This window comes from Gloeophyllum trabeum, assembly GCF_000344685.1.
Source record: "Gloeophyllum trabeum ATCC 11539 unplaced genomic scaffold GLOTRscaffold_00002, whole genome shotgun sequence".
Classification (NCBI taxonomy): Eukaryota; Fungi; Basidiomycota; class Agaricomycetes; order Gloeophyllales; family Gloeophyllaceae; genus Gloeophyllum; species Gloeophyllum trabeum.
The window spans coordinates 2,830,564-2,854,869 of NW_006920411.1; the positions used below are offsets into that span (position 1 = coordinate 2,830,564).

The 24,306-nt window shown below is 48.4% G+C and overlaps 7 protein-coding genes across 7 annotated transcripts; 4 read left to right on the top strand and 3 right to left on the bottom strand.

The window, feature by feature from the left end:
- Nucleotides 1–110: 110 nt before the first annotated feature.
- Nucleotides 111–5,494, bottom strand: GLOTRDRAFT_71424 (beta and beta-prime subunits of DNA dependent RNA-polymerase). Its single transcript, XM_007864457.1, has 20 exons — nt 5,401–5,494; nt 5,218–5,350; nt 5,012–5,161; nt 4,594–4,959; nt 4,329–4,544; nt 3,793–4,278; nt 3,726–3,746; nt 3,585–3,675; nt 2,959–3,534; nt 2,606–2,890; nt 2,129–2,556; nt 1,826–2,072; nt 1,666–1,773; nt 1,371–1,618; nt 1,235–1,321; nt 998–1,177; nt 822–945; nt 597–769; nt 354–541; nt 111–299 (listed from the first exon to the last, which is right to left on the bottom strand). Exons 1-20 carry the CDS (start codon nt 5,436–5,438, stop codon nt 230–232), a joined length of 4,215 nt encoding a protein of 1,404 aa, XP_007862648.1. The 5' UTR covers nt 5,439–5,494; the 3' UTR covers nt 111–229.
- A 178-nt stretch (nt 5,495–5,672) lies between these two features.
- On the top strand, nt 5,673–6,797 carry GLOTRDRAFT_33056 (uncharacterized protein; the record flags this gene model as incomplete). The annotated part of the gene is made up of 7 exons (XM_007863482.1): nt 5,673–5,695; nt 5,743–5,786; nt 5,841–5,935; nt 5,983–6,064; nt 6,121–6,276; nt 6,331–6,548; nt 6,624–6,797. The coding sequence occupies 7 exons, from the start codon at nt 5,673–5,675 to the stop codon at nt 6,795–6,797; spliced, it is 792 nt and encodes a 263-aa protein (XP_007861673.1).
- A 137-nt stretch (nt 6,798–6,934) lies between these two features.
- GLOTRDRAFT_91246 (uncharacterized protein) lies at nt 6,935–7,410 on the bottom strand (the record flags this gene model as incomplete). Its single annotated transcript, XM_007864458.1, has 3 exons — nt 6,935–6,958; nt 7,011–7,270; nt 7,329–7,410. The coding sequence occupies 3 exons, from the start codon at nt 7,408–7,410 to the stop codon at nt 6,935–6,937; spliced, it is 366 nt and encodes a 121-aa protein (XP_007862649.1).
- Nucleotides 7,411–10,875: 3,465 nt separating this feature from the next.
- On the top strand, nt 10,876–12,007 carry GLOTRDRAFT_126041 (uncharacterized protein; the record flags this gene model as incomplete). The annotated part of the gene is made up of 8 exons (XM_007864459.1): nt 10,876–11,043; nt 11,095–11,312; nt 11,364–11,466; nt 11,518–11,577; nt 11,634–11,664; nt 11,733–11,812; nt 11,865–11,903; nt 11,957–12,007. The coding sequence occupies 8 exons, from the start codon at nt 10,876–10,878 to the stop codon at nt 12,005–12,007; spliced, it is 750 nt and encodes a 249-aa protein (XP_007862650.1).
- A 5,432-nt stretch (nt 12,008–17,439) lies between these two features.
- GLOTRDRAFT_18180 (uncharacterized protein) lies at nt 17,440–17,628 on the top strand (the record flags this gene model as incomplete). The annotated part of the gene is made up of 1 exon (XM_007863432.1): nt 17,440–17,628. A coding segment is annotated over one exon (189 nt), but the record flags the coding sequence as incomplete, so codon positions are not given.
- A 2,033-nt stretch (nt 17,629–19,661) lies between these two features.
- Nucleotides 19,662–20,034, bottom strand: GLOTRDRAFT_126043 (uncharacterized protein; the record flags this gene model as incomplete). The annotated part of the gene is made up of 2 exons (XM_007864460.1): nt 19,662–19,934; nt 19,984–20,034. 2 exons carry the CDS (start codon nt 20,032–20,034, stop codon nt 19,662–19,664), a joined length of 324 nt encoding a protein of 107 aa, XP_007862651.1.
- Nucleotides 20,035–22,945: 2,911 nt separating this feature from the next.
- On the top strand, nt 22,946–24,198 carry GLOTRDRAFT_14412 (uncharacterized protein; the record flags this gene model as incomplete). The annotated part of the gene is made up of 2 exons (XM_007863425.1): nt 22,946–22,999; nt 23,890–24,198. Coding segments are annotated over 2 exons (363 nt in total), but the record flags the coding sequence as incomplete, so codon positions are not given.
- Between the last annotated feature and the right edge of the window lie 108 nt (nt 24,199–24,306).

Consider the following 24,306-nt stretch of genomic DNA (forward strand, 5'->3'; position numbering starts at 1 on the left):
ACGAAGAGTGAAAATGGTTCCGACGTACTTCCGATCAACTTGGCCAGTGGCGGGTGCACACTGAGGTTGAGTCTCACACGGATATGACTCGAATATGGAGATGAACTACAATACAATACACTTTTTCTTTCGTTATAGTAGTGATACAACGTAATCGAACATGCACATAGCGAGGTCATTAGGAGATACAACCGTCCGACGACCCAAGTAAACAAGAATGCAGCCTTTGTTATAAGGCGCCCTCGAATAACAGCTTCCTTGGTTTACTGATCCTAGGAATAGGAGATATCAAGGCAGGCCTATGGGGAGAGTTGGTAAGTGTGTCATTGCAGCACAGGAACATCCTTTCTCACAGTGAGGTCCCGCAGTTCGCAGCAGGGTTACCCATAATGATACTTTCTGAAACGCCGGAAATATCATCCGTCTTCCCAAAGGCAGAAGCATCGAACAGATGGTCCGTCGTCTTCTCAAAGGAAGCCAACATGAGCACGCTGTCTTTCATCTTTGCCACACCGAAACGAGTGATGCCCAAGACCTCGCCCTGCAAGAATATTCCTCAGGAACAAGCTTGCATACCAATACTCGGAAAGCCGCACCTTATATGTCATGACATCGCCCAGCAGCATAATGTGACGTGGGTCGATGTTCATGCCGTGGGAGGCCATTGTGTATTGGATTTCGTTGATGATGGTACGCCGTGCAGCCTCGATACCCAACACGGCGCCGACTTCAATGATGTGGTTCGAAGTGGTATATTCACCGACGATACCTATTCAGTTGTCAAGGTCGCGTTGCTAAGGCGGACCGACCATGATACTCACCCTCGGTAGTCATCACTTTTTGAAGACCGTAGCCTTCAACAAGCAATTCTCGGTCACCCTTCTGCCCTTTAGCATCGTCCTTATCCTTGATATTGATGACCGCACGTTGTATACTCGGAACCCCCTTGAATAGGATGAGTCACAGAATCAAAGATGCTTGATAACCCACCGTTTACCTTTACGACGACATCAGGCAATACTCGCTTCAGATCACGCAGGCGATAATACTTGTCAGGGCCGTCGACATATATGCGTAGTCGGTTCTTCCTTGGGATCACAGTGATGGACTCCTGTTTGACCTTCAATTTCTTTGCACCGACAATGGCCCATTTAATGTCATCGAGCGTGACTTCCAGCTGAGCAATAAGTTAGACCTACGTGATGCACCAGTAACATAACCACATGCGACTTGCCTGTAGCTTCTGAATGGCATCACCGTCGATAATGATACCGATGTAGGTGTACTCAGGTGCCCAAGCCTCTTCGATGACTGACGCAATCTGCAGTAATGTTAGAAGGGCGGCAGATCAAGGAACGGTGAATACTCACATCACCCAGCAAAGTCTTCTCTAGGCGGCCCTTGACGATACGTGCCGAAGCTTCACTATCGCTGGTCACAAGCTTACAGCTGATGATGGGAGTACTGATCAACTTCGCAGCATTGATAATTTCCTTAATACGAGGGACACCAAGTGTGACGTTCATGGAAGCAACACCGGCGAAATGGAAAGTTTTCAGAGTCATCTGAGTACCGGGTTCACCAATGGATTGCGCGCCGACGGCACCAACGGTCGAGCCTAGGGAGGAGGTTAGTCTAAAGTCAAGCCAAGGCAGAGCAACTTACCAGGTTCAATCTTAGCTTTGACGTACTTGATCCAGCAGAGGTCCATGAAAGTCTTGATCTGGGCTTCGGTCACCTTCGCCTTGTTGTCGACGATAGCCTTGTCAGCCTCTGTGCATCGTGTTAGCTGATGGCTGACTCAGAAGGGACGGTAAGTACTCACCAGAAGCTCCGAGGGACAAGTCCGTATCAGCGTCCCATTCCTCCTCTCGCTCGAGGGCTTCAAACATCCCACGGCTCTTACGTATCTCCGCCAATTTCTCAACAATATGCTCCCTAACAAAGCCGCGAACCGTGGCACGGAAGGCCGCGGTGCTCTCGCTAATATAACGTTTCTGCGACAACTCAGCATCTACCATCTCCAGGATTTCAAAAGGCAGTAGACCACGGCCTGCTCTAGAGGATATAGTCTGAAACGAGGAATGTAGTTAGATGATGAGATCGTCCGTAGGACACGATGACTTACGGATGCGTGGCTCCACGCCCGCACCAAGTCAACTGGTTGGGCGTCGCCTTCCAGGCAGCCTGGGTCAAGGCCGTCATCTCCGTACGTGAACTGCACCATGCCGCCCGTCGCATTTCGTACCGACAAGTCGTAATGCGTGGCGAGGTCTTCCAGGGCCTTCATGAGTCGCCGTTGCATGTAACCAGTCTCTGCAGTCTTGACTGCAGTGTCAACCAAACCTTCTCTTCCCGAGATAGCGTGGAACAAGAACTCCGTAGGCGACAAGCCGGTATAGAAACTGTTCCGTACGAAACCTTTTGACGGCGGCTCCCTTGACTTTTTGGGGAAATGGGGGAGGGAACGGTCCTGAAAACCATCGGGTACACGATGACCGGAAATAATCTGTTGACCGACACAAGCCACCATTTGGGAGACATTAATGACGGAGCCTTTGGGCCGAAATCAGTGTGGTATAATGTCAAACACGAATAAGCGCACCTTTGGAACCACAGGTAGCCATGATAAGCGGTGCATTGTGCCGGCTGAGCTCCCTCATGCAAGTTTCACCACACTCGTCACGGACTTTGGAAAGAACAGCAGAGATCATAGCCTCGAGGGTCTGTTCCTGGTTACATCCCGGCTTATTTTCCAGCTTTCCCTTCTTGGCGAGAGCGATCAAGTCCAGACAGTTCGCATAGGCCTTCTCGACCAAAGTATCCTTCTTCTGAGAGAGGACAGGTCCCGGCATGACATCGTTGATACCTAGTGAAAATCCAAAATTTGCTGCACAGGGAGTAAGCTCAGCCAATCCTGTACTTTCGCGCAGATATTTACAACGCGTAACCACTCACCTAACCAGCGCGCACAAAGCTTGGCCACCTTATTCATCGCCAACGCCGCCTCATGTGGGCCATAATCCCTCAAAATGACTCCAAATATACTTTTCTTCTTCCCGCTCCCCAGCGTCGCCTTATCCATCACCCCGCACATAATCTCGCTGTTCACCACGACCAACCACCCATCATTCGGGCTAAGATCACTCGCAGGCTTCATTCCTTTGGGATACACGCTTGCCTTCGTCTTCTCCTCCTTATTGCACTTCGTCTCGACGTTCACGAGGATCTTCGACTCCTTGTTGGGCCGCATGAGCACGTTGAACACCTGCTTGCCCGTCCACAGCCGCACGGGCTTCCAGATCGTCGGCGGTGGGATGTCGATGTGCATATTTGCGTCGCCGAAGTAGGAGCATATTTGTGTGAATTGGCGGCGGTCGAAGAACTGGTCGCGCCGGGAGATGAGCCAGGAGGCGGTGATGAAGTCCTGGATGGCGGCGATGACGGGCTCGCCGTTGCGCGGGGAGACGATGCCGTACTTGACGTTCATGAGCTCGAGCGCTTCTGTTCGCGCTTCTTCCGTCTGAGGTACGTCTGGAGTGGACCTCAGTTATGGATGGACATATCGGAGATGTATAGCTTACGGAGATTCATTTCGTCGCCGTCAAAGTCAGCGTTGTATGGTGTACAGACACATTCATTGAGACGGAACGACCGCCAGGGCCTGACCTTCACCTGAAGAAAAATACTCAGCACCAATCCAACCAGACACCACTTAGACCTACTCGATGACTCATAATGGACAACTGCTGGTCGTCAGAAACCATACCGGGCACCAAAACGGCCACGCACCCTATGCAAACTCGGCTGCCGATTAAACAGCACAATATCCCCATCCACAATATGCCTCTCCACCACATCCCCAATCCTCAACTGCTCCGCAATCGCCGCACGGTTCCCAAACTTCAAAAACTTCTTGAAGCCACTATTCCCTGCAGTAACATAATTCGCGCCGGGGTGCACATCGCAGCCATTGCGCACCGCCTTCCTGAGCGTCTCGAGGTTGTGCTGCGTGACGCGCTCGGGGTACGTGAGGATCTTCGCGACGCGCTCCGGCACGGCGACCTCGTCGATGCGCAGGTTCGGGTCGGGCGAGATGACGGTGCGTCCCGAGAAGTCGACGCGCTTGCCGGAGAGGTTGCCACGGAAGCGGCCCTGTTTGCCCTTGAGCCGCTGGCAGAACCCGCGGATGGGGCGTTGGCCGGGCTGGGAGGGAACGCCTGGGAGCTCCGAGTTGATGTACATTGCGACGGAGAGTTGGAGGAATTCCCATGATTCCTGGGAAGAAGTGAGGGAGACAAGGGAAGAAGATCAACGGACATACGTACCATGAGCTGGGGAGTCGGGGCTCCGGTGGTGAGACCTTTCTTAATCAGTGCATTCGTGAACACTATTTCGGTTAATTTGACAGTCAGGTCGTCCTCGTTGGAAGCACCGTCCTGAGCAACCGAAGGGCGGATACACACGGGGGGTACCGAGATGTACTGCCAGATGTACTCCTCGGGGCGGCCAAACTCGGGACGTAGACCGAGCAATTCACAGTCCTGGATGGCATGAGTAAAACGACTGGGCTAATCGAATTCACCTGCGCACCTCGTCCGATATCCGCTTGAACAAGTCGAGCACCTTGAGCGGGTTCAAGTCCTCGTGCACGGCGCGGCTCACATACACGCCGAGCTCCTTCTGCGCCTCGACGGCGGGCGCGAACGTGCGCTTCCAGCGCTCCATCTCCTCCGCGGTCTTCTTCGCGCGGAACTTGTCGTGGATGATCTTGAGCGCGCCGGCCTTCTTGACGGTGCCGTTGGTCGCGCCGCAGTGCGGGCAGTACACGGCCTTGCGCGCGAGGGTGTTGAGCGCCTTGGTGATGCCCTGCCGCTGGTAGTTCTCGAGGTTGGGTCGTCGAAAGCGTTTGAGGAAGGTGCGCCGGTCGGGCTCTTCGAGGAGAACGCGGGCGCAGGTCTAGACAGGTAACTGTGAGGATTTAAGAGGCCTCTGAATAGTAGGGGCGTACCTTGCATATGCATTGCAAGATGCCGATGGTGTGCTTAAAGTAGCCAATGTGGAATACGGGCAGGACGAGCTTGATGTACGCATAGTGCCCGACGCAGTCCACAGAGTTCAGGCCGCAGGTCTCGCAATACGCGTTCTTCTCAGATGTACCCTACGAGCCAGTATCTTCATTGGAGCGTATCCCACCTGATATACAATATCACTCACCAGTCTCCGATCCAGGACGCCATTCTTCACGGGTGCCCTGTCAGTCGCGGTGTACAGATCGCGATGGGTGACTTCAAACTCGGAGACCTTGACGACGTCCTGGGCATTGAGGAGGCTGAACTGGAGCTTTTTGCTGGGTCGATAATTAACGTCGGCTTTATTGGACAGAATGCGAGCCCTCACATTACTTTCGGGGCCTGGTGGGACACGCTCTCCTTCATGTCGGGCAACCTCCAAAGTCCCCGCTCGCCGTCCAAGCTCCAGAAAGGTCAGCACCAAGCCCAATAACGCAAGGGACAGAGCAAGTGCAGAAATTCCTTGCCGCGTCCAGTCAACGCAGTGATCGAGGCAGCGAGATGGGATCTGGGCCACGTGGGCGGCTTTGCGGGTGTTTTCGACGCGTCAGGCATTGCGCGTCCTGATCACACATACGCCTGCCTCCGCCGCCGCCAGCCATGTCCAGGACCTCATACGACCGGTAAGGGTGATTCTGCTCGGCGTAACTGGCGGACTCACGCTTTACAGATACCTCACAGTTTTCTCGCCCGAAGGACGGCTCTACCAAGTCGGTGCGTAGCGTGCATTCGTTATACAAGTATGTGTACTAATGCAAAGGTTTGTAGAGTATGCCTTCAAGGCCATCTCAGGCTCCGGGCACACCGCGGTCGCAGTCAGGGGAAAGGACACCGCGGTCGTCATCACACAGAAGAAAGTCCCCGTACGTCCACGCTCATCGCACAGTGTCAGTGCGCTCACCCTGCCCAGGACAAACTCTTGGACGCGTCCACCGTCACCCACCTCTTCAGCATCACACCGACGATAGGCTGCGTCATGACGGGCCTGATTGGTCCGTCCTTTCCCCGCCCCTGCTCTCATTTATATTCTGACGCCCTCACTATCCAGCCGACGCCCGTGCACAGATATCCCGAGCACGCGCAGAGGCCGCCGAGTACCGCTACAAGTACGGCTACGAGATCACACCCGACGCCCTCGCGCGCCGCCTCGCCAACATCAACCAGGTCTACACCCAGCGCGCCGCCATGCGCCCTCTAGGCATATGTGCGTCTTCCCTCTTCCCTTGCTTCGTCGTACTATACTAATTTCATCCCTCAGCCATGATCCTCATCGGCATCGACCCCGAGTTCGGTCCGCAGTGCTTCAAGCTCGACCCGGCCGGCTACTTTGTCGGTTTCCACGCGACCGCTGCGGGGCAGAAGCAGCAGGAGGCGATGAATCACCTCGAGAAGAAGTGGAAGAAGCTCGACGGCGGCAAGGGCGCGGATGAGCCTGCCACCGCGGGGCGCACGCTCTCGCGCGCCGAGGTCATCGAGGTCAGCTGTCCCCTCTTTTGATCCAAGTTATTCTCAGATAAGGATAATACGGGATGCTGATGGGTACGTGAATAGATGGCGATCGAGGCGATGTCGACGGTGCACGCGACGGACTACAAGGCGGGTGAGGTCGAGATCGGGATCGTGAGCGACACGGACGATGAGAACCCCAAGACGAGGGGCCAGTGGCGTGTCATGGACGAGGCGGAGGTGGAGCGGCACTTGCTGGCGTACGCAGAGAAGGACTAGTCGGTACCAGAGGAATTGTCGCGCTGTTTTGCTATCATCCCGTATTCAGATTATAAATCTCAAATCAACCAGGGCGAACATGCGAGCATAGCACCTGTGATATATTATAGGATGTATACATTCACACTTGCCGAGCTCTACCGCAACGATGCGCCGCCAGTCTACCACGCCGTCAGTCCACTACTTCACACCTCACCTTCCAAACGAACTCACCTGAATCGCATCAATCTCCCAATCCTCCAACGTCCTCACGCGCGGCCGCCAGAACTGCGCCGGCGCCTCCCAGAACTCGCCGTACCTTTCTACATGCTGCACGTTCACTCCGCTCGGGCTTGCGGGCTTCTTCGGCTGTACGCCTGGCGGGGCAGCGGGATGGGGCGCGTGCGACGACGCCTGGAACTTCTTCAGGAAATCGGAAAAGTGCTCCTTGAGCTCCGTGGGTGCCTGCGGGTGGGCATGGGGCGGGTCGGGTGCTGCACGCCAGTGTCAGCGTGAGCAGGAGGGGAGGGGAAGGGGAAGGGGAGGACGTACCGGTAGGCCAAACGCGCTTGCCGACAAACTTGATGAGCGGCTCGTGCACTCTGGCCGAGCAGAGGCGCAGGGAGGGATGCATGCTCGATGCGCGTTAGTAGTTAGCTGAGAGATTCGGGAGATGCGTGCGAACAAGGGTCAGTGTGGCTGGGCTACTGCCCGTTTGGGACACTTGCCACATTGAATCAGTTACACTGTACACGCACCTTGGGAATTGCGGTCTTCAGGGCTGGGTGAAAGGTTGTACCATAGTGAATTCCCTACAACATTTTGTCTGGCCCTAAATACTGAAACTCCCAAAGTGACACCCATTCCAAAGAAAGGTTCTGGCAAGGTCAGATGTCGGAAAAATCGAAAATGGCATATCATAAGTGATCTGGTCTGGCCAGGCATGATCAGCCTGTCAGGTTTGGGACCCCCTGGTCAGATTCAAAAACTCGTTATATGTCGTGATCAGCCTTATGAGCCCTGATCAGGCTTTTGGCGAAATATAATAAGAAAAGACTAGTACTGCCACCTTCCATTCCGATGACTATGTCGGAACTTTCCGTCATCCATTATAATTGTGAAAAGACATCGACACAAATATCTGCGGATGTCCTTGCCACTATCCCTTGTGCACCACATCAATATATTGCTACTATATTGGGGTTCAATAGCAAGTACAAATTAAAGTGCTGGGAGGTGTTTGAAAAAGCATCCTTAATTAAAATGCACTTTTATTGAAATTATTTTAGGATTATGATTCATTATAAGCGAAAATCGTATTATCATTAGAGCAAAGGATTATTATCGGATTATATCCAATTATATGCAGTGACGGAAATCTCCGACATACCTAACCAGCACTTTGACATTGATGGTGGAGCCTACGTATATCTTGTAGCCTATTCAATTGTAAGCTATTTACTACAGGAGATGTTATTCTAGGCGGGATTCAAACACTGCACTACCATGTTATTTCACTTGTGATAACATTTGCTACGAGTACACCACTACACCAACACACAATCCTTAAGTGGCTACATAATCTCATTATATATGTCATCTCGCACCCATACGGAGGCTTATGGGTGACACCAGTTAGGCTGCTATAGCACTGTAGTTCTATCCTAGACTGAATACAATTCATATTAATAGAAAATTAGAACAAAGGAATAGTAGCTAGACCTGCGAAAGGCGAAGGTGCTCCCAGCTGTTCATGCCAGAATGAGCCTGACAAGGCCTGACGAGAGCATGATCAGGGTGAATACAAAACCTTATAAGGCATGGTCATGCCTTATCAGGCTGTCAGGCTTTGTCAGGCCTGATCAGGGTTTTTGTGCTTTTCCGACAGAGCTATTTCACCTCTGGTCCATAACACATATGCAATGGTACAGTACTGTATGCGGATTTGGTGTATTGTAGCTAGCACATTATGGGTGGTTCATATGTTTATTTGAATGCAAGGAGCAAAGAAAATTGCAAGCAGCCAGAAAGAGCAGCAGTGGCAAGCAGGTCAGAAAGCCCACTTTCTCACTGTCCAGCTTGGATGACAGCTTGATACTGACTCCAACCTTTATTCCACATACAAGTCAAGTAGAGCCCAAGTTGATCCTTGGATTTTATTTCAAGTCACCAACAAGTTGTTGGAAGAATCAAATTTACCATATCAGTCCTGACAGAACCTGGTAGCATTATCTGGCCTGATTAGCCTTCAATTGATAGCTGGTCAGGTCCCTGTCAGGCATTGTCAGTCTGTTGTTGGCCCTGGTCAGAGACTTACATGGCCTGATCAAGTCTGGTGGGAATAGTAGACTGTAGAGCTTCTATGACATGACGGATACAGGGGATCGTTATGAAGCAGACGTTGTATGATGCCTTCGAGGGCACTTGTGAGGGGTAAAGAGAAATGTATTCAAGCAGTTAGTATAATGACTCGATGTACCAGTGTGAATACATGTGTGAAGTCAGCTCAACTTTCCATGATTGCCAATTGGGTTCGGACATGGCTTTACTATGAACTATGTTTCAAGAGAGAGTGGGGGAGGGTTCCAAGGGAATAGCAGAGGGGGAAGTATTCTATGATCTTGAGGAATGCATAAATATATTATGGATGGTAGGACACACTAAGGGGAGTTAGGCTGGCAGGGATTGGGAACACATGGGCATCTGGGCACCTGGAAAGTGATTCGAATACATGACGTGGTCTGCCCACATTGCCCATCTGGGCAGGTTCCTGGATGGGCTGCCCAAGGTCCAGGTGCAGGAAATATTGGGCAGACCAAGACTGCCCAAGGGCAGATTTCTGGGCATGACCAGATTACCCATGTTGGGAAGGTGTGGGCAGACCAGAAGAAGTGGACCTACCCACCTGGACAAGTGGAGGGAAGATTGGGAACAACCAATCCTGGGCAGTTGGAAAAACAGATATTTCTGCCCAGATGGACAGGTGGGCAGGATGGGCAGTCCTTCTGATGATCCTTCTCATTGGGTGAGGAGGTGGGGGAGGGAAGTCACAGGCTGATATATGACCCTTGAAGTCGCTTCTTGACTTGTATACGTCATTGAGACTGTAATATATGACTTGTTGCTCTATGAATATTCTCAGGCTGGAAGAAGGTGGCTGATAATGTTAACTATTCGTCCATGATATATGTTCAAGGTGCTTCCCTAGAGCTCTAAGTAATGGAGGACACATGATACCCCCCAGTTTTTGCTTGTTGTATACACCTGATCTTCAGAACCCTACATAGCTCAGCCTTAGAGAGGGGGACACTGCATTTCCCCCCAAACCCCCCTTCACATGCCACTATACATACAACTGTATACCTATCCAATAGAGTCATACTCAGCTCAGCATTAGGTGGGGGGACACTGCATTTCCACCCAGACCCCCCTGGAGCTCCCAAATCATCATATACACAGCAATGCTGGTTTGTGTAGGGGTACCCGGGAGTACCAATACAGTATACCAAGGGTGAGATTGCACCAATGTTAGCGAGCCATTGCTAGGGGTTTGGGGGGTTCCTGCAGCAGGAAACCAATAGAATACATACTGGCTACAGAATGATCACATTATCTTCCCACAATCCAGCCTGATTATGGAGCTAGAGGGGGTAAACAAGAGGCAGATTAGGCAGGATTTATACTGGTCCATCATGGTCCAGGACCCCAGAAATAGTGTGACAGACCATGGAATGGGCTGGGCAGAAGACCGGGACATGGGCACATATGGCCTCACTCAGGGACCTGGACCACCCTAGCACCCAGTGGGACCACTGACCTGCCCTCCCATACCTGCCCATACCATCATACCAGAGCCTACTTAGGGGTATCAGTTTTGCAAGTCAGTTGTACCCAAGTAGGCAGGGGTAGGGGGGTGTCTGAGTTGTGGAGCAAGACCGACTGGGATGACCCTGACAACTGCCCTGACGAGAAGACTGCACCACCTGGACCATGTGATAAGCAGCATCAGTCACAGAATATCAATGTGTCTATGTGCTTTGTCACCAGTGACGATGGCGAAATGATCACCGGGCATGAGGTGGGCAACATCTCCAACACAATGTCTTCTTTCTTTCAGTCGCTGGTTGCCATTTGCGAAGCACCTCTAACATGGAAGAAGACTACCCCCCTACACATCAAGATGGCAATGTGGAAGACCATGAAGAATGCTTTCCCAAAGCTATCGCTTTGTGAGAACAACTGGAAGATCGAGGAGATCGCAAAGCAAGTCTATCCTGGGTTCAGCAAAAGACATGTCAAGCCTGTATATGTGTCTTAGGGGATGGACCTTGCTGCCCTACAGAAGCTAGAGGAAATCGACAACAACAATGACAGCAGCAGCGTGGCTGCAGAGTCTTCTTCTAACAATGCTCACCAGTCTGGATGGCAAGAAGCATCTCCCAAATCCTTGTCAGAGAAGCGGAAGGCTGATGTGGACCCCGAGGTGACAAAGCAGCCGGAGAAGAAGAAGAAGAGGCTGAACATGCACAATCCCCTGTGAGTCATCTTCTTTACATGAACACCATTATTACTACTACTTGACTACAGTGCTGGTTTGACCATAGACCTTACGCGGGCTAGGAGTCCATCCATGCTGCCAATGTGGGCAACAATGCGCCCCAACCGGCCACCAAGAAACCGAGCACTGCAGGTGTTAGTTTGAACCTTGACAGTGGTGCAAATGCTGCTGACAGCAAGACAGGTGGTCCTTGTACAGAAGACAAACTCAATCACGGTGAAGACGGAGGACTCGGGCAAAGTGGTCCGGCCACTGGTGGCCCCGGTGGAGATCGATTCACACTGACAGTCAACTTCAAGAAGCTGGTGGCAATGCCAGCAAAGGTTGAGAGTGGGTGGTAAGCCGATTGTTCCTTGATGTTTACTCGTACTTATCTGGAAAGCAGCCAACTGTTTCAGAAGGAATGTTTGAGAAAGGCGGCATCACAGATGCTGGTTTTTGGTCTGGGTGGACCAACCTACCTGAAGAGAAGAAAGCAGTGAGTGATCCACCCACTGCCTTGCATCTGATTGATGCCTACACAGGGCTAGAATTACAATTTGAGAGCACAAGCTATCGCTGCCATTGTGGTATGTTGTTTTGTGTCTCAGGGCACCATACACTTACTCCAATATGGCTACAGAAAGCTTGCAAGGGCAAAGAGAAGAGCAGGACTTCTCAAAATGGGGCTTAAGACTGTCTCCTCTTTGAGTAAGTCTGTCTTCCATCTATGCTATGCTCGATAAGGTGCTATCCTGCATGCATGATGCACTAGCATCAGTTCTACAGGTGTATGATACTGGGGGCGGGCAGAGGTATAGGAAAATGGGGGATTGGAGGGGATGTCTGGGAACGGGAGGAATTGACGCGGGTGGGATGGTAATAGAGGGGAATCACTGTTATAGCTACCTATCCAGTGTCGCATCCCTGTAATAATTATGAAACGGGTCGGATAGATTGTAATCGATGCAAAAAGCTTTCTTGATGTGCTAGCATATCAACCCATATAGGGTAGTAGAGTGATTGGTGGATATTAAGATAGTCCCACATCGATTAAAATCAATTGAAACCATCTACTGATTGCTGCATGCTAAGAAGGCAACAAGAGGACAATCACTATCAAACAAAAAAGTGATTATATACTGTTTTCTCGTTTGACAGAGAATGGCATCCCGGCAATCAGCAGGAATGGCTGGGAAACGCTGGGAGTCATTCACAAATTAGGGGTTTTTGACTGGGACTGACCAGTCACTGCTGTAATGTCCCGGAAATTGAATTGACCCTAGTGCAACACAACATGACTGGGAAGGGGATGGGATGGATGGGAGAAGTTGTGTAATTGAAGGGGCATACCTGGAGAAGTGTTAGACACGATTTTCAGGAGGATATCATATGCATCCATTGTAGAGTAGCAACATGTCTGTGTTTTTGGGTGCAGCTGGTGGTGCACTGCTATATACAAATGTGTGCTGGGTTATATGCTACACTGATTGTTGTAAATCCACTGCCATACTATACTACCCATGGGGAGATGGTTTGTAGACTGTAGGAAGCAAAAGCAGTAGCTGGGGAGAGGCCCCAGGAGGGGTAGAAGCCAAAAGCAGTAGCTAGATGGGATCAGGTTGATATCTCTTGGAATCCTAAGTAAACCTGTAGCCCACTATGGGGTATGTATGGTCCAAAAATGGTGCAGCATTGTGGCATCATTTGGGGTTGCCAAATGCAAAAAAAAAACAGTTTCAGAGCCGATGGTAAAAACATTATATATTGCTAATCAATAGCTAGAAACCCAGTGGTGTAATTGCCAAAATATGTGCCCCATCTATCCAGTACAAACCCAGGTAATCATGTTACAAATCCATACAAACTTTTACAAATGCTACAAATTGCCCTCCTACAAGCTACAAAATTGCACAACATACCCTCAACAAGCCTACAAATTTATACAAATGCCCCATGCAAACATACAAACTCATACAACCCCCCCCCCTGCAAACATACAAATTTTTGTAAATGCCCATTAGAGAACCACAGAGTTGTACAGGCTGTGGTGAAAAGATCTACAAACTCTTTCCAAACACACTCTACAAACTTACATATTTGTACAAAATGGCCTGAAACAGCTCACAAATCATTACAAAGGACCCTGCTACAGTACACAAATATCACACAAATTGGTCCAAATAATCATACAAATGTCCACCAATACAAATACAAATGGTAGTCATGATTTTTACAAATTTGTACAAATTGTACAAACAGCCTCCTCATAATGTACAAATACAAATCCAAGTTAGTGGTAATTTGTATACAAAAGTTGAGCCCATGACTCCATGGATATACCATGGGAGAGGAGTTGGGCATTCCTATCATCCTCATCAAAATAAGTGTGCTCCAAATGCGCCCTGACTGTCCCTGTGCCGTCCACAGAATAGATGGGGGATAGCACGTCCACCAGGACATTGTCTGAACCAGGTACATATTTGATCTTGAAATCACAGCCCATGTTATAATAATAATGTAATGTTTCTGGACAACACTCCTGTGCTCCTTTACACTGTTTAGGGACAATTGTCCAGGCCTGATGTAATGGGATTGCAGCTTGCCATGATCCGGGCTGAGCTTGAATGGCCTGCCCCGGCATCCCAGCAGGTAGACAGTGATCAGGGCTAGATCTGGTGCCCTGGGAATAGCCTGGGGGGCTAAGAATAGGCTGGCTGATCATCCAGGCACCTGGGTGGCTCCAAAAAATGCGCAAAGATTCAGCGAAAATCAGAATATATTGGTGGGACCCAGACTCAACATATTAGTGCTATAAATAGCTGATGGGTATATATAGACCATGGCAGATTGCAGCTTGGCAGCTCATAGAAGTTCAAAGGAAATGCGGAAAAATCACAGAAACAATCACAGCTACTGTCACTAGTTCCTGTGCACTAGTGGCATCACTATATTACGTAACACACTTCCAAATATGGCAATATATAGTGTCGTACACTTCTGGAACCCAATTTTCATGCTCATTCTGGCCCTGTGGTCCATTTATTCTTATTCTTCTTTGTTCTAGCTCATATATTACCTGACCCAGGCAATGTATGGAGGGGGGATATGTGGCAGTGATCCATAGAGCCTAGTGGTTATGCATTGCTGTAAGAATAATTTTTTCATTGCCAGCTCCAACACAGTATTTCGGGTTTTCCCACGCTTATACAATATGCTACATCCTGATTCTTAGGATCATACTCACCCCATATATATCTACAGGTTTACATAAGACACTGAGAGATTCCAAGTGGTGCATCATTAGATACTGCTTTTGGGTGGTACCCCTCCTGTGGACCCCCAGGGGAGTGGAATGTGGTTCAAGTAGTTGTGAATAGCTGTCCCTAGAGTAGATAATCATACCCCATCATGTGGACCACTTGCTAGCCACACAGCCCATTATTTTGTGAAATAGTATTACTGCACCTCAAAAATACACTGTTCACCTCACCCTGCACCAGCTGGTATAGATTGCAGCCTGGAAATAAGTCCTACTACATTCCAGAGTGTGCCTGATCAAGATCCAATCCCACCCTAGCTCCCCCCAATGTGTCCCCATCCCAAAAGCCCCACTGAGGCAACAGATCCGGGTAATTGTTGCCTGTCCGAAAGTGATCTGAAAGTCATCCAAAAATGGCCCGGGGCACCTTCCAGTGTCCACTCAAAGGAGTATGCACCCGGGATGGTGCAGTAATACTATTTCAGAACATAATGGGCTGTGTGGCTGGGAATGTGGTCCACGTGATGGGGTATGATTATCTACTCTAGGGAGGGCTATTCATAACCACTTGAACCACTTTCCACTCCCCTGGGGGGTCCGCAGGAGGGGTACCACCCAAAAGTGGTATCTAATGATGCACCACTTGGAATATCTCAGTGTCTTATGTAAACCTGTAGATGTATATGGGGTGAGTGCGATCCCATGAAATCAGGATGTAGCATATTGTATAAGCATGGGAAACCCCGAAATACTGTGTTGGAGCTGGCGATGAAAAAATTATTCTTACAGCAATGGATAGTCACTAGGCTCTATGGATCACTGCCACATATCCCCCCTCCATACATTGCCTGCATCAGCAAAATGGCAGCCCAAGCTAAGGCACTAAGTACCGCTAAGGTGCCCTTACCGAGCTCCTTAGCTCTAACTCTCTGAGTTTCTTAGCCGATGCTGTAGATGGCGGCAGAGCAATATACATGGCTCTGTTGATCATAGATGTACATGTAATGCATACCAGTAGCACTAGACAAGGGCGGAGACTCGTCATTCGGGAGTTGCTATCATTCAAGGCAAAGGCTGAGTCCATCATGAAATGGTTTTGAGCACAAACTAATGTTGCCTTGTAGTGCAATGGTTATAGCGTATGGTCTCGGTATGGCAGATGCTGGTTCGAATCCCGGTGGTGCTAGCATTTTTCTGTTCTCTCTCCACTTACTTCTTGCCTGAGTGTTCTTAGCACCTTAATCAAGGACTTAGCTAAGTCTCGGTGCTGGGCTCAGGGGGTGGGCCCCCATGACTTAAGACCATGGGCTTGGTACTTATTTGCCTGAGATTAGTTCTTAGCTTCGCTTAGACGGTCATGCCATTTTGCTGATGTGGGTCAGGTATTATATGAGCTAGAACAAAGAAGAATCAGAATAAATGGACCACAGAGCCAGAAAGAGCATAGAAATTGGGTTCCAGAACTGTACCACACCACATATTGCCATATTTGGAAGTGTGTTATGTAATATAGTGATGCCATTAGTGCACAGGAACTAGTGACAGTAGCTGTGATTGTTTCTGTGATTTTTCCGCATTTCCTTTGAACTTCTATGAGCTGCCAAGCTGCAATCTGCCATGGTAAATATATACCCATCAGCTATTTATAGCACTAATATGTCAAGTCCGAGTCCCACCAATATATTCTTTGGAGCCACCGAGGTGCCTGGATGATCAACCAGCCTATTCTTAGCCCCCCAGGCCATTCCTGGGCCACCAGATCTAGCCCCGATCCCTGCCTGCCTGCCGGGATGCCGGGGTAGGCCATTCAAGCTCAGCCGGGCTCACGGCAGCCTGCCTGCCGTCTAAAATCCCATTACATTATCCCTGGACAATTGTCCCTAAACATTGTAAAGGAGCACAGGAGTGTTGTCCAGAAATGTTACATTATTATTACAACATGGGCTGGCTCCTGGCCTTTTACGGCGAAGCCTTCAGGGTGTTCCATATATATTTCCTCATCCAGTTTGCCATAAAGATAGGCATTGCGCATGTCGAGTCCAGAGATGTGCCAATCCTCTAGTGCTGCTAGCACGAGCATAAGGCACACTGTCTCAAAGCGCACAACTGGTGAGAATATGTGGTCGAAGTCAATACCTTCAACCTGCAAGAAGCCTTTAGCAACTAATCTCACTTTGCAACGTCCATCTGACTTGACATCAAATATCCAGCAACATTTAATGACTTTGCACCCTTTGCTATGATTTTCCCATGCTTATCTCATTCCATTTCCATTCCGAGCATTGCTACTGGACAGTACCTTTCTCTGAGTAGACCTTCCCATGGACGCTATCTTCTTCTCACACGTTATCTCCCTTGACTCACCTTCTACCAATGGGCACCCTTGTATTTCTCATTTCTCTGAGTTACGTTCTCACAGGATAGCTTACGCATCCTTTCTTATTGTTCTCTTCTTTGGGTATTAACCCCTATACCAGTTACTATATATATATACTGTAGGAAAACCCATGTATTCCTTAGTTCAACCTCCTGTTGAATACAGCGATTACCTGGACTCTTGACTTGACCATTGGCATTGGCCCGGCCAGACCTACCTTTCAGTACGCTTCCTGAGGTAGTGACGACATAACTGTTGGCACGTGGCCCAGTTATCTCAAGACGACTAGTTAGGACATCGCTTCCTAACATTAGGTTGAACTCTTCTATGACACTTGCCGACTTCTTCAAGCCTAGGCAACCCCTCCTCTACTCTTGATCATCCTCGTTGGACTCCCTAGTGGAATCCCGTCCCTTGAACCAGAACCATGATGAACCCATTCGATCCCGCAACCCAGACAACTGGAGCCAGCAATGTTGCACCAGTCGTCCAAGCACGACCGACTGAAATCAAGATACGTCTCCCAGATGACTTCAATGGAGACAGGAAGAAGACCCAAACGTTTTACCTTGCCACTCAACTATACATGATGGCAAACAAGCACATCTATGACACCGACGAGAAGAAGATCACGTTCTTCATCTCCTTCTTGAAAGAAGGAACTGCTGGCCCATGGGCAGAGATGACGAAGGCATTCACCAATGACCAAGGATTTGGCACATGGGAAGCCTTCACGACATGATTCCTGAACGCCTTCACCGAGGCAGACACCGCTGGAGATGTGAGAGCCAAGTTGGGAATTCCGCATGTTGACCGCACGATGCAGAATCACTGAAGACATATCCCTGATCGAGTACTTTCAAGAGGGACTCCAGAACAAGCTAGTCAAGAAGGTCTATGGCATGGAGCACATGCCTAAGACAATCAAAGAATGGTACAAAGCCGCATCCCTGTTCGACAACCAGTATCGACGGGTGAGAGTGGTCATCAACTGATACAAGGGAGTTGGCCAGACCAGAAACTTCATCACTCTGAAGTACACTCCTCCCTCTAAAGACCCCAATGCCATGGACATCGATCGCCTGTCAACCAGTGAAAGGGAGAAATACATGAAGGAAGGGTGATGCTTCACCTGTGGTCAGACTGGCCACAGGGCTGCCGATCACAAGCAGGACAAGGGAAATGACAAGAGATGAAATGCCAGATTGAAGCTAAGGTCTGAAACCCTCGCTATCTAGGCTTATATATTGCAAGATATCCAAATATACTTATACATGTGTTAAGAGGATGGTATACATGTGTATTTGAGAAAATGCAGAAACCAGTCATTATTAATGTGAAACAGTCTGTGAGTGGTGAGGTTGCAATGCGTAGATAATAAGAGATTGTGAAGTGGTTTGAAAATGAGATGTGCATGGTTGTGGTGTCTATGCGGTTCTGTGTGCGTGTGTTAAACACATGCGATCGTGAAAAGGTGTTTTGATTGTAACATTACCCCCTCCTTTAGAATCGCGTCCTCGCAATCAGTGTTGTGCGCCTCCGCGTCTGACAACTTCTAATTCGATGATCCCTCCCAGGCTTGCTCTGCGTCGACTGGTTATTTCAAGGGAGTTGCGGGGATTTTGGTGATGGATGTGGATAATAAATATGATGCTGAGCCCGATGACCGTGGTGACTAGCACAGCGAGTATAGTGAATAGGACGATGTTAGGGGTCGAGAGTACGAGCATGGTGTGATGATGGTTTGTGATGGATGTTCATTGACGACACACATCCCAAAGAACAGTTCGGCTATTTCTGATTGCATCATTGATGGTAAATCGGTAGTCTTTTTTGTCCTAGTCATCCATCGCTCATAGGTTTTCATCCACTTGTCCCATTTGTCATTATGTACTATTTATTTTTTCTTTTTCTGATAGTCTTACATTTCGTAGTGCGCCAGGCACCGTGATTGTGGGCATTCTTGCCGCATCAGGGTTCTGCCTATGGAATTCATCAATCAGGCTTTTGTATTGCCTGATCAAGCTTGATTGTGATTCCCATGTGTCTTCTGATCTCGGTTTGTCTTCCCATCGTACTAAATATTGTAACCCGCCTCTTCGTACTCTTGAATCTAGGATTTTCTCCACTTTTGCTTCAATGGCAATAATGTTAGGAACGGTTTTCATTGGTTTCTGATTAGGAAGTTCTTGTGTATAATAAGGTGTAAGGAGTACTTCATTAAATACGCGATGGCTCTTCCATGCTTTGGGTAGCTTGAGCTTGTAAGCACTATTTCCGACCTTTCTGACGATTTCGAATGGTCTGTATCGTTTATCGTCAAGTTTTTTGTTAGGTTGATCTGTACTTATGTTTGTTGCTTCAAGCCAGACTTTGTCCCCTTCCTTATAATTTATCGAGTCTCGTTTCTTGTTATCCCATTTTTCCTTCATATACTCCTTGGTAAGCTTGAGAGCGGCCGATGCCTCTTCTTGCAACTTCTTCATCCTTGTGACAAATTGGTCTGCTTGTTCGCTCTTCACTTCTTTCCGAGTTTCTACTCCAGTGTAGGGATGATGTCCATGTGTTAAATAGAATGGTGAATATCCAGTTGCTGAATGTTCCCTGTTGCGGTAGATGAACTCGCAGATGGGTAGCCATTCAGGCCAATCGGTCTGTCAATAATTTACAAACATTCTTAAATAATTTTCTATTTCCTGATTTATTCATTCATCTCTCTAGTCTGCCCTCGCTGCTGGCAGCCGTCCCTTTGCCATAAGTGAAGGCTTTCTCCCATGATGTGAGAGACGTGAAGCCCCCATTAACAGAGCCTGCGTAATAAGGGAATATAAAGTACCCCTCAGGGGTCGGGATCGCCCCCTGGACAGGGTCCATCCAGTCCATCATCAAGAATCCTTTTAACCCTGATTCCCAAAAACGTAGGGCGATAGTGTCATTGGGGATGTCGATCACGTAGACTTTATCGCCCTGATCAGGTTTTTTCTATGGGGAGCTATGAGCATCAGGGCGCATACGGCAACAAGAAGCATACCCCGATTATGACCAGATCCTTTCCAGTCTGCGACTTGATCATCTCTTTCATTTTTTTTATTTCTTCTTCTATTTTGGTCTCTTCCCCATGGACTCGCCTCGATGGAACAGGAGTAGGAGGAGGGTTCTATAATGAAGAACGCAATATTAGGTGATTAACAGGAACAAAATATTATGGAGGGTACCTGGCGACGTCCTGGCTTTGTCCATCGGTTTGAGGATAGTACACAGTACTTGGGTTTCCTTGTATTCCCAGCTTCTTGTACACATCTTTGATGAATTGCGAGACGAATTGGGAACCTCTGTCAGACATGATATGTTCGGAAAGTCCATGCTTTGACCAGACATGTTTGACGTAATTATTCGCCCAGCCCTCTGACGTCAGCTCATCCGTGGTTGGTACTGCGACGAAGTCTTTGGACTTCATATCGACTATCACAAGTATGGCGTTATATCCTTGTGATGGCGGTAAATGTGATATCATGTCTACAGATATATATTGCCAGTTTCTCTCAGGAATAGGATTAGGGTGTAGAGGAGTAGCCTTCTGTTGATGATTTATTTTTGTCTTTTGGCATATATCACATCCTTTTACATAGGTTTTTACGTCTTTCTTGATGGTATGCCACCAATAGGACCTATAAATTAATTCCTGCATTTTCATCTGTCCAGGATGTCCGGCAGAAATTGAATCATGATGTGAAGTGATAATTAAACCTCTGAGCGGCTTGTCATTGGGAATAACAATTCACCCCTTTCTCCAGGTCAGGCCATCCTCAGTCTGAGAGAAGTCCTTGTCTTTTTGTAATATTTTCATTTTTATGGATTCTTCATAATTATTGACATGGGATAATATTTTGGTTTTTAATCCTTCGGTGCCTAGCACTTCCGCGTTTCTGAACCAATGGGGTTTTAATAAAATAATATTTTCATTATTGGAGTCGCCTTTATCGTGATCCGGTCTATGGGATAAAGCGTCTGCTCTAACCATGGTCTTGCCAGGTTGATGTATTAGAGTGAAGTCATATGCTTGTAGTTCTAAGACCCAGCGCACCTGGCGTTGGTTGAGTTTTTGTGGCTTTCTGAAGTATTCGAGATTTTTGTGATCTGTATAGATCTCGAACTTCTGACTGGCACCGTGAACGAAATTGTCCCATTCGTCGAGTGCAGTCATGATCACCAGCATTTCTCTGTCATAGATTTCATAATTACATTCAGCTGGGTTGAGACTTTTAGATAGGAAGGCAATTGGTTTCCATATTTTTTTTCTTTTTGTGAGAGCACGGCTCCTAGTGCATATTTGGCTGCGTCGCATTCCAGGTGATATGGATCATTGTCATTAGGTACTGCCAGTACTGGTGCATCTGTTATGGCCTTTTTGAGGGACTCAAACGCTTCCTCTTGCTCTTGTCCCCATGTCCACTCGGCTTGTCCGGTGAGTTTGGTCGTGGGTTGAGTTATGGCTGCAAAATCTTTTATGAATTTGCGGTAAAAGTTTGCGAAGCCAAGGAATTGTTGGATGACCTTCTTATTGGCTGGCGTGGGCCATTGGGTAATGCCTTGGACCTTTTCAGGGTCCATCTGTACTGTTCCTTTTCCAATGATGTGTCCTAAATATTTGGTCTCTTGAGTCTCAAACTCGCATTTTTCTGGCTTGCAGGTTAATTTATGTTCTCTGAGAATTTCTAGAACCTGCTTGACAACCTTTCGATGTTCATCAAGATTTTCAGAGAAAATAAGTATATCATTGAGATATACTATAACTATTCCTTGCATAATTAACTCCCTGAAGATGTCGTTCATCATGGTTTGCAAGGTTGCCAGACTATTGGTCAATCCAAAAAACATGACGAGCGGTTCATAAAGCCCCCGATTGGTGATAAAGGCGGCTTTTTGCTCATCTCCTTCCTTCATATGAATATTATTGTATCCCCAGCGAATGTCTAATTTCGTATAATATTTGGCATTTTTTAATTTATTGATGAGGTCCAAAATGAATGGTAAGGGGTATTTGTTTTTCTTTGTCATATCATTCAGTTTGCAATAGTCCTGAATGGGACGTAGCTTGCCGTCTTCTTTCTTGACAAAGAAGAATGGCGCCCCCAGGGCGACTTGCTAGGTCGGATCCTGCTGGTTTTTAGGTTTTTTTTCTAGGAATTCATCCAACGCTTTCTGTTCATCGATTGTCATTGAGTATACTTTTCCAGAATATGGTTTGCTGTCTGGTAAGATTTCAATGACGTGGTCCCATGGTCAATGTTCCAGAAGTGTGTTGAATGTATCCTCTTTAAATACGTCACTGAATGGGCGGTACTGTTCTGGGACCAATTCTTGGAATGTTTTTGCCTTTTTCGATTTATTGGCCTCAATAGCAATGTCCAAAGCAGTGGCTTGCAGCCTTTTTGTAGATAAATAATGGGCATATTCTTGTTTGTTTTGGATTTTCTGTCTAATCCAAGTATTGGGGTCGATCATAAATACTGAGTCTTCTTCCTCGATCTTTGTTGAGGTCATGTGACTTGGTCACTTGACTGAGGTCCAGAATGTCTCAGGTGAAGAACATACAAGAACACACTGGAACATTCCAGAAGGAGACTTGTCTAGAACAGTCTGGAAGCACTATCTGGACCTGTCTGGAATGGACCTATCTGGACTCCTCTGGAATAGTCCAGGAGGTTCCATGGACTTGACTGGACTGGTGTAGACTCTGCCTGGAATGGTCTGGCTGGTCTTGGACTCTTAGTCATCCCTTAGTAACATTCCTTTACTCATCCCTTTCACATAGTATATAAGTAGGACCTAAGTCAGTCTGTGTCCCCTCAGTCTTGACACAGTTGACTTAGGTGAGTTGTATCCTATACCCTCTTTTGAATATAAAGTCTTGACACAGTTGACTTAGCCACTGGGCTGTCCGAGGGTTGCTTCCAGTAGCCTAACAGGTTATGAGCCCAAAGCTCTGACCCCTGACACCCTATTTTGCCTGTCCACCACTGTTGTCCCTGCACCATTTGTGCTTTGTTCTTGTGCCATCTGCACTTCTTCCTTGATCCAAAGGCAAGCATCCCTTTTGTGGTGTGTGCATCCCCTTTAGTGGGGAGTGAACTCTTGGGTCTGTGTCCTTCAGTGGGCCTGCCTTTAACCTTCCCTGGAATATCCTGGTAGTCATCCCAGTGACTGGGGCAGTGGTACAACTGCACTCTCAGCAAAAATACAGTAGAATTAGCCTCTCCTTTCCTGCGCACACCCTAAAAGGCAAAAACTCGAACTTGATTTCTTTTGTTCTGCTGCATCCATTCATCATGTCTCCATCTCCTCTCTCCTTCCCAAAGCTGAATAACCATAATTATCAGCAATGGGCTTTAAACATGGAGGCCAGGCTCAGGACTTCCTATGCCTGGAGGATTACTCAGGGGACAGAGCAGAGGCCAGTCTTCTCTCCTCCCCTTGATGCAGCAGCACACAAGGAATTGAGGGACTATGTGTTCAACTGGGAAGCTGGCAAGCGTCCAGATACACACAGAGATGCCTGAGTCAAGCTCTATTAATGCTAAGGAAGAGAGCTTGACTCAGGAGCACATTTGCGCTCTTCTGGGAGCGTGGGAACCAACTGTACAGTATGGGAAATGGAAGGGAAAAGTGCAGAGTTGAAGGGGCTAAGTCACCAGGGTGAAGGAAGCCAAAATAGCGAAGTGGTTACCAGCACTAGCAGGGATGCATACCTGGAGGTTTTGGTTCAATCCCCAGTCAGCGCACTTTTTACCTCCAATACTATGGCTCCTGGGCTGATGATATGGAGGCCTACCTCAAGACTCTTGACCTCTGGGACGTCACTAGCGACCCTACAGCCGCTCCTGAGCTCTACTCGGAGACTACACCCACCATCGAAGACAAGAGGGAGCAGAGGAAGTGGGAGGCGCGAAAGGGGAGAGCTGCTGGAGAGATATGGTTGGCATTGGAGGATGGACAGAAGGTGCATGTGAAGGAGGTGAAGAAGGATCCGTTGAAGATGTGGGAGAAGTTGAGGGAGGTCCATGTTCAGCAGAAGCCTGGTGCGCGTTTCAACGCTTATGATGTTCTCCTGGGCTTGAGGAAGGATGAGGGCGAGTCCCTGGTCTCTCTGATGGCTAGAGCGGACAAGGCCATGCAGGATATCCACTCCCTTCGCCCTAAGGACTTCACCATTGAGCAGCTGGATGAAGAACTCGCTTCCATGTCTCTCATTCGCTCCCTCCCTGCTGAGTACAACAACTTCGTCTCTTCCTTGCTCCTGCTCGACTCTCTCAGCCTCTCGAAGCTCCAGAGCGCGTTCCAGAACGAGGAGACT

Bases quoted from the DNA above. Each gene is read 5' to 3' on its own strand.
- GLOTRDRAFT_71424 (XM_007864457.1), bottom strand. From the start codon at position 5,438: ATGAAGGAGAGCGTGTCCCACCAGGCCCCGAAAGTAAT. The intron at 946-997 runs GTAAACGGTGGG...ATCCTATTCAAG, and splicing joins TGCCTGATGTCGTCGTAAAG to GGGGTTCCGAGTATACAACG. The intron at 542-596 runs GTGCGGCTTTCC...ATATTCTTGCAG, and splicing joins GCGATGTCATGACATATAAG to GGCGAGGTCTTGGGCATCAC.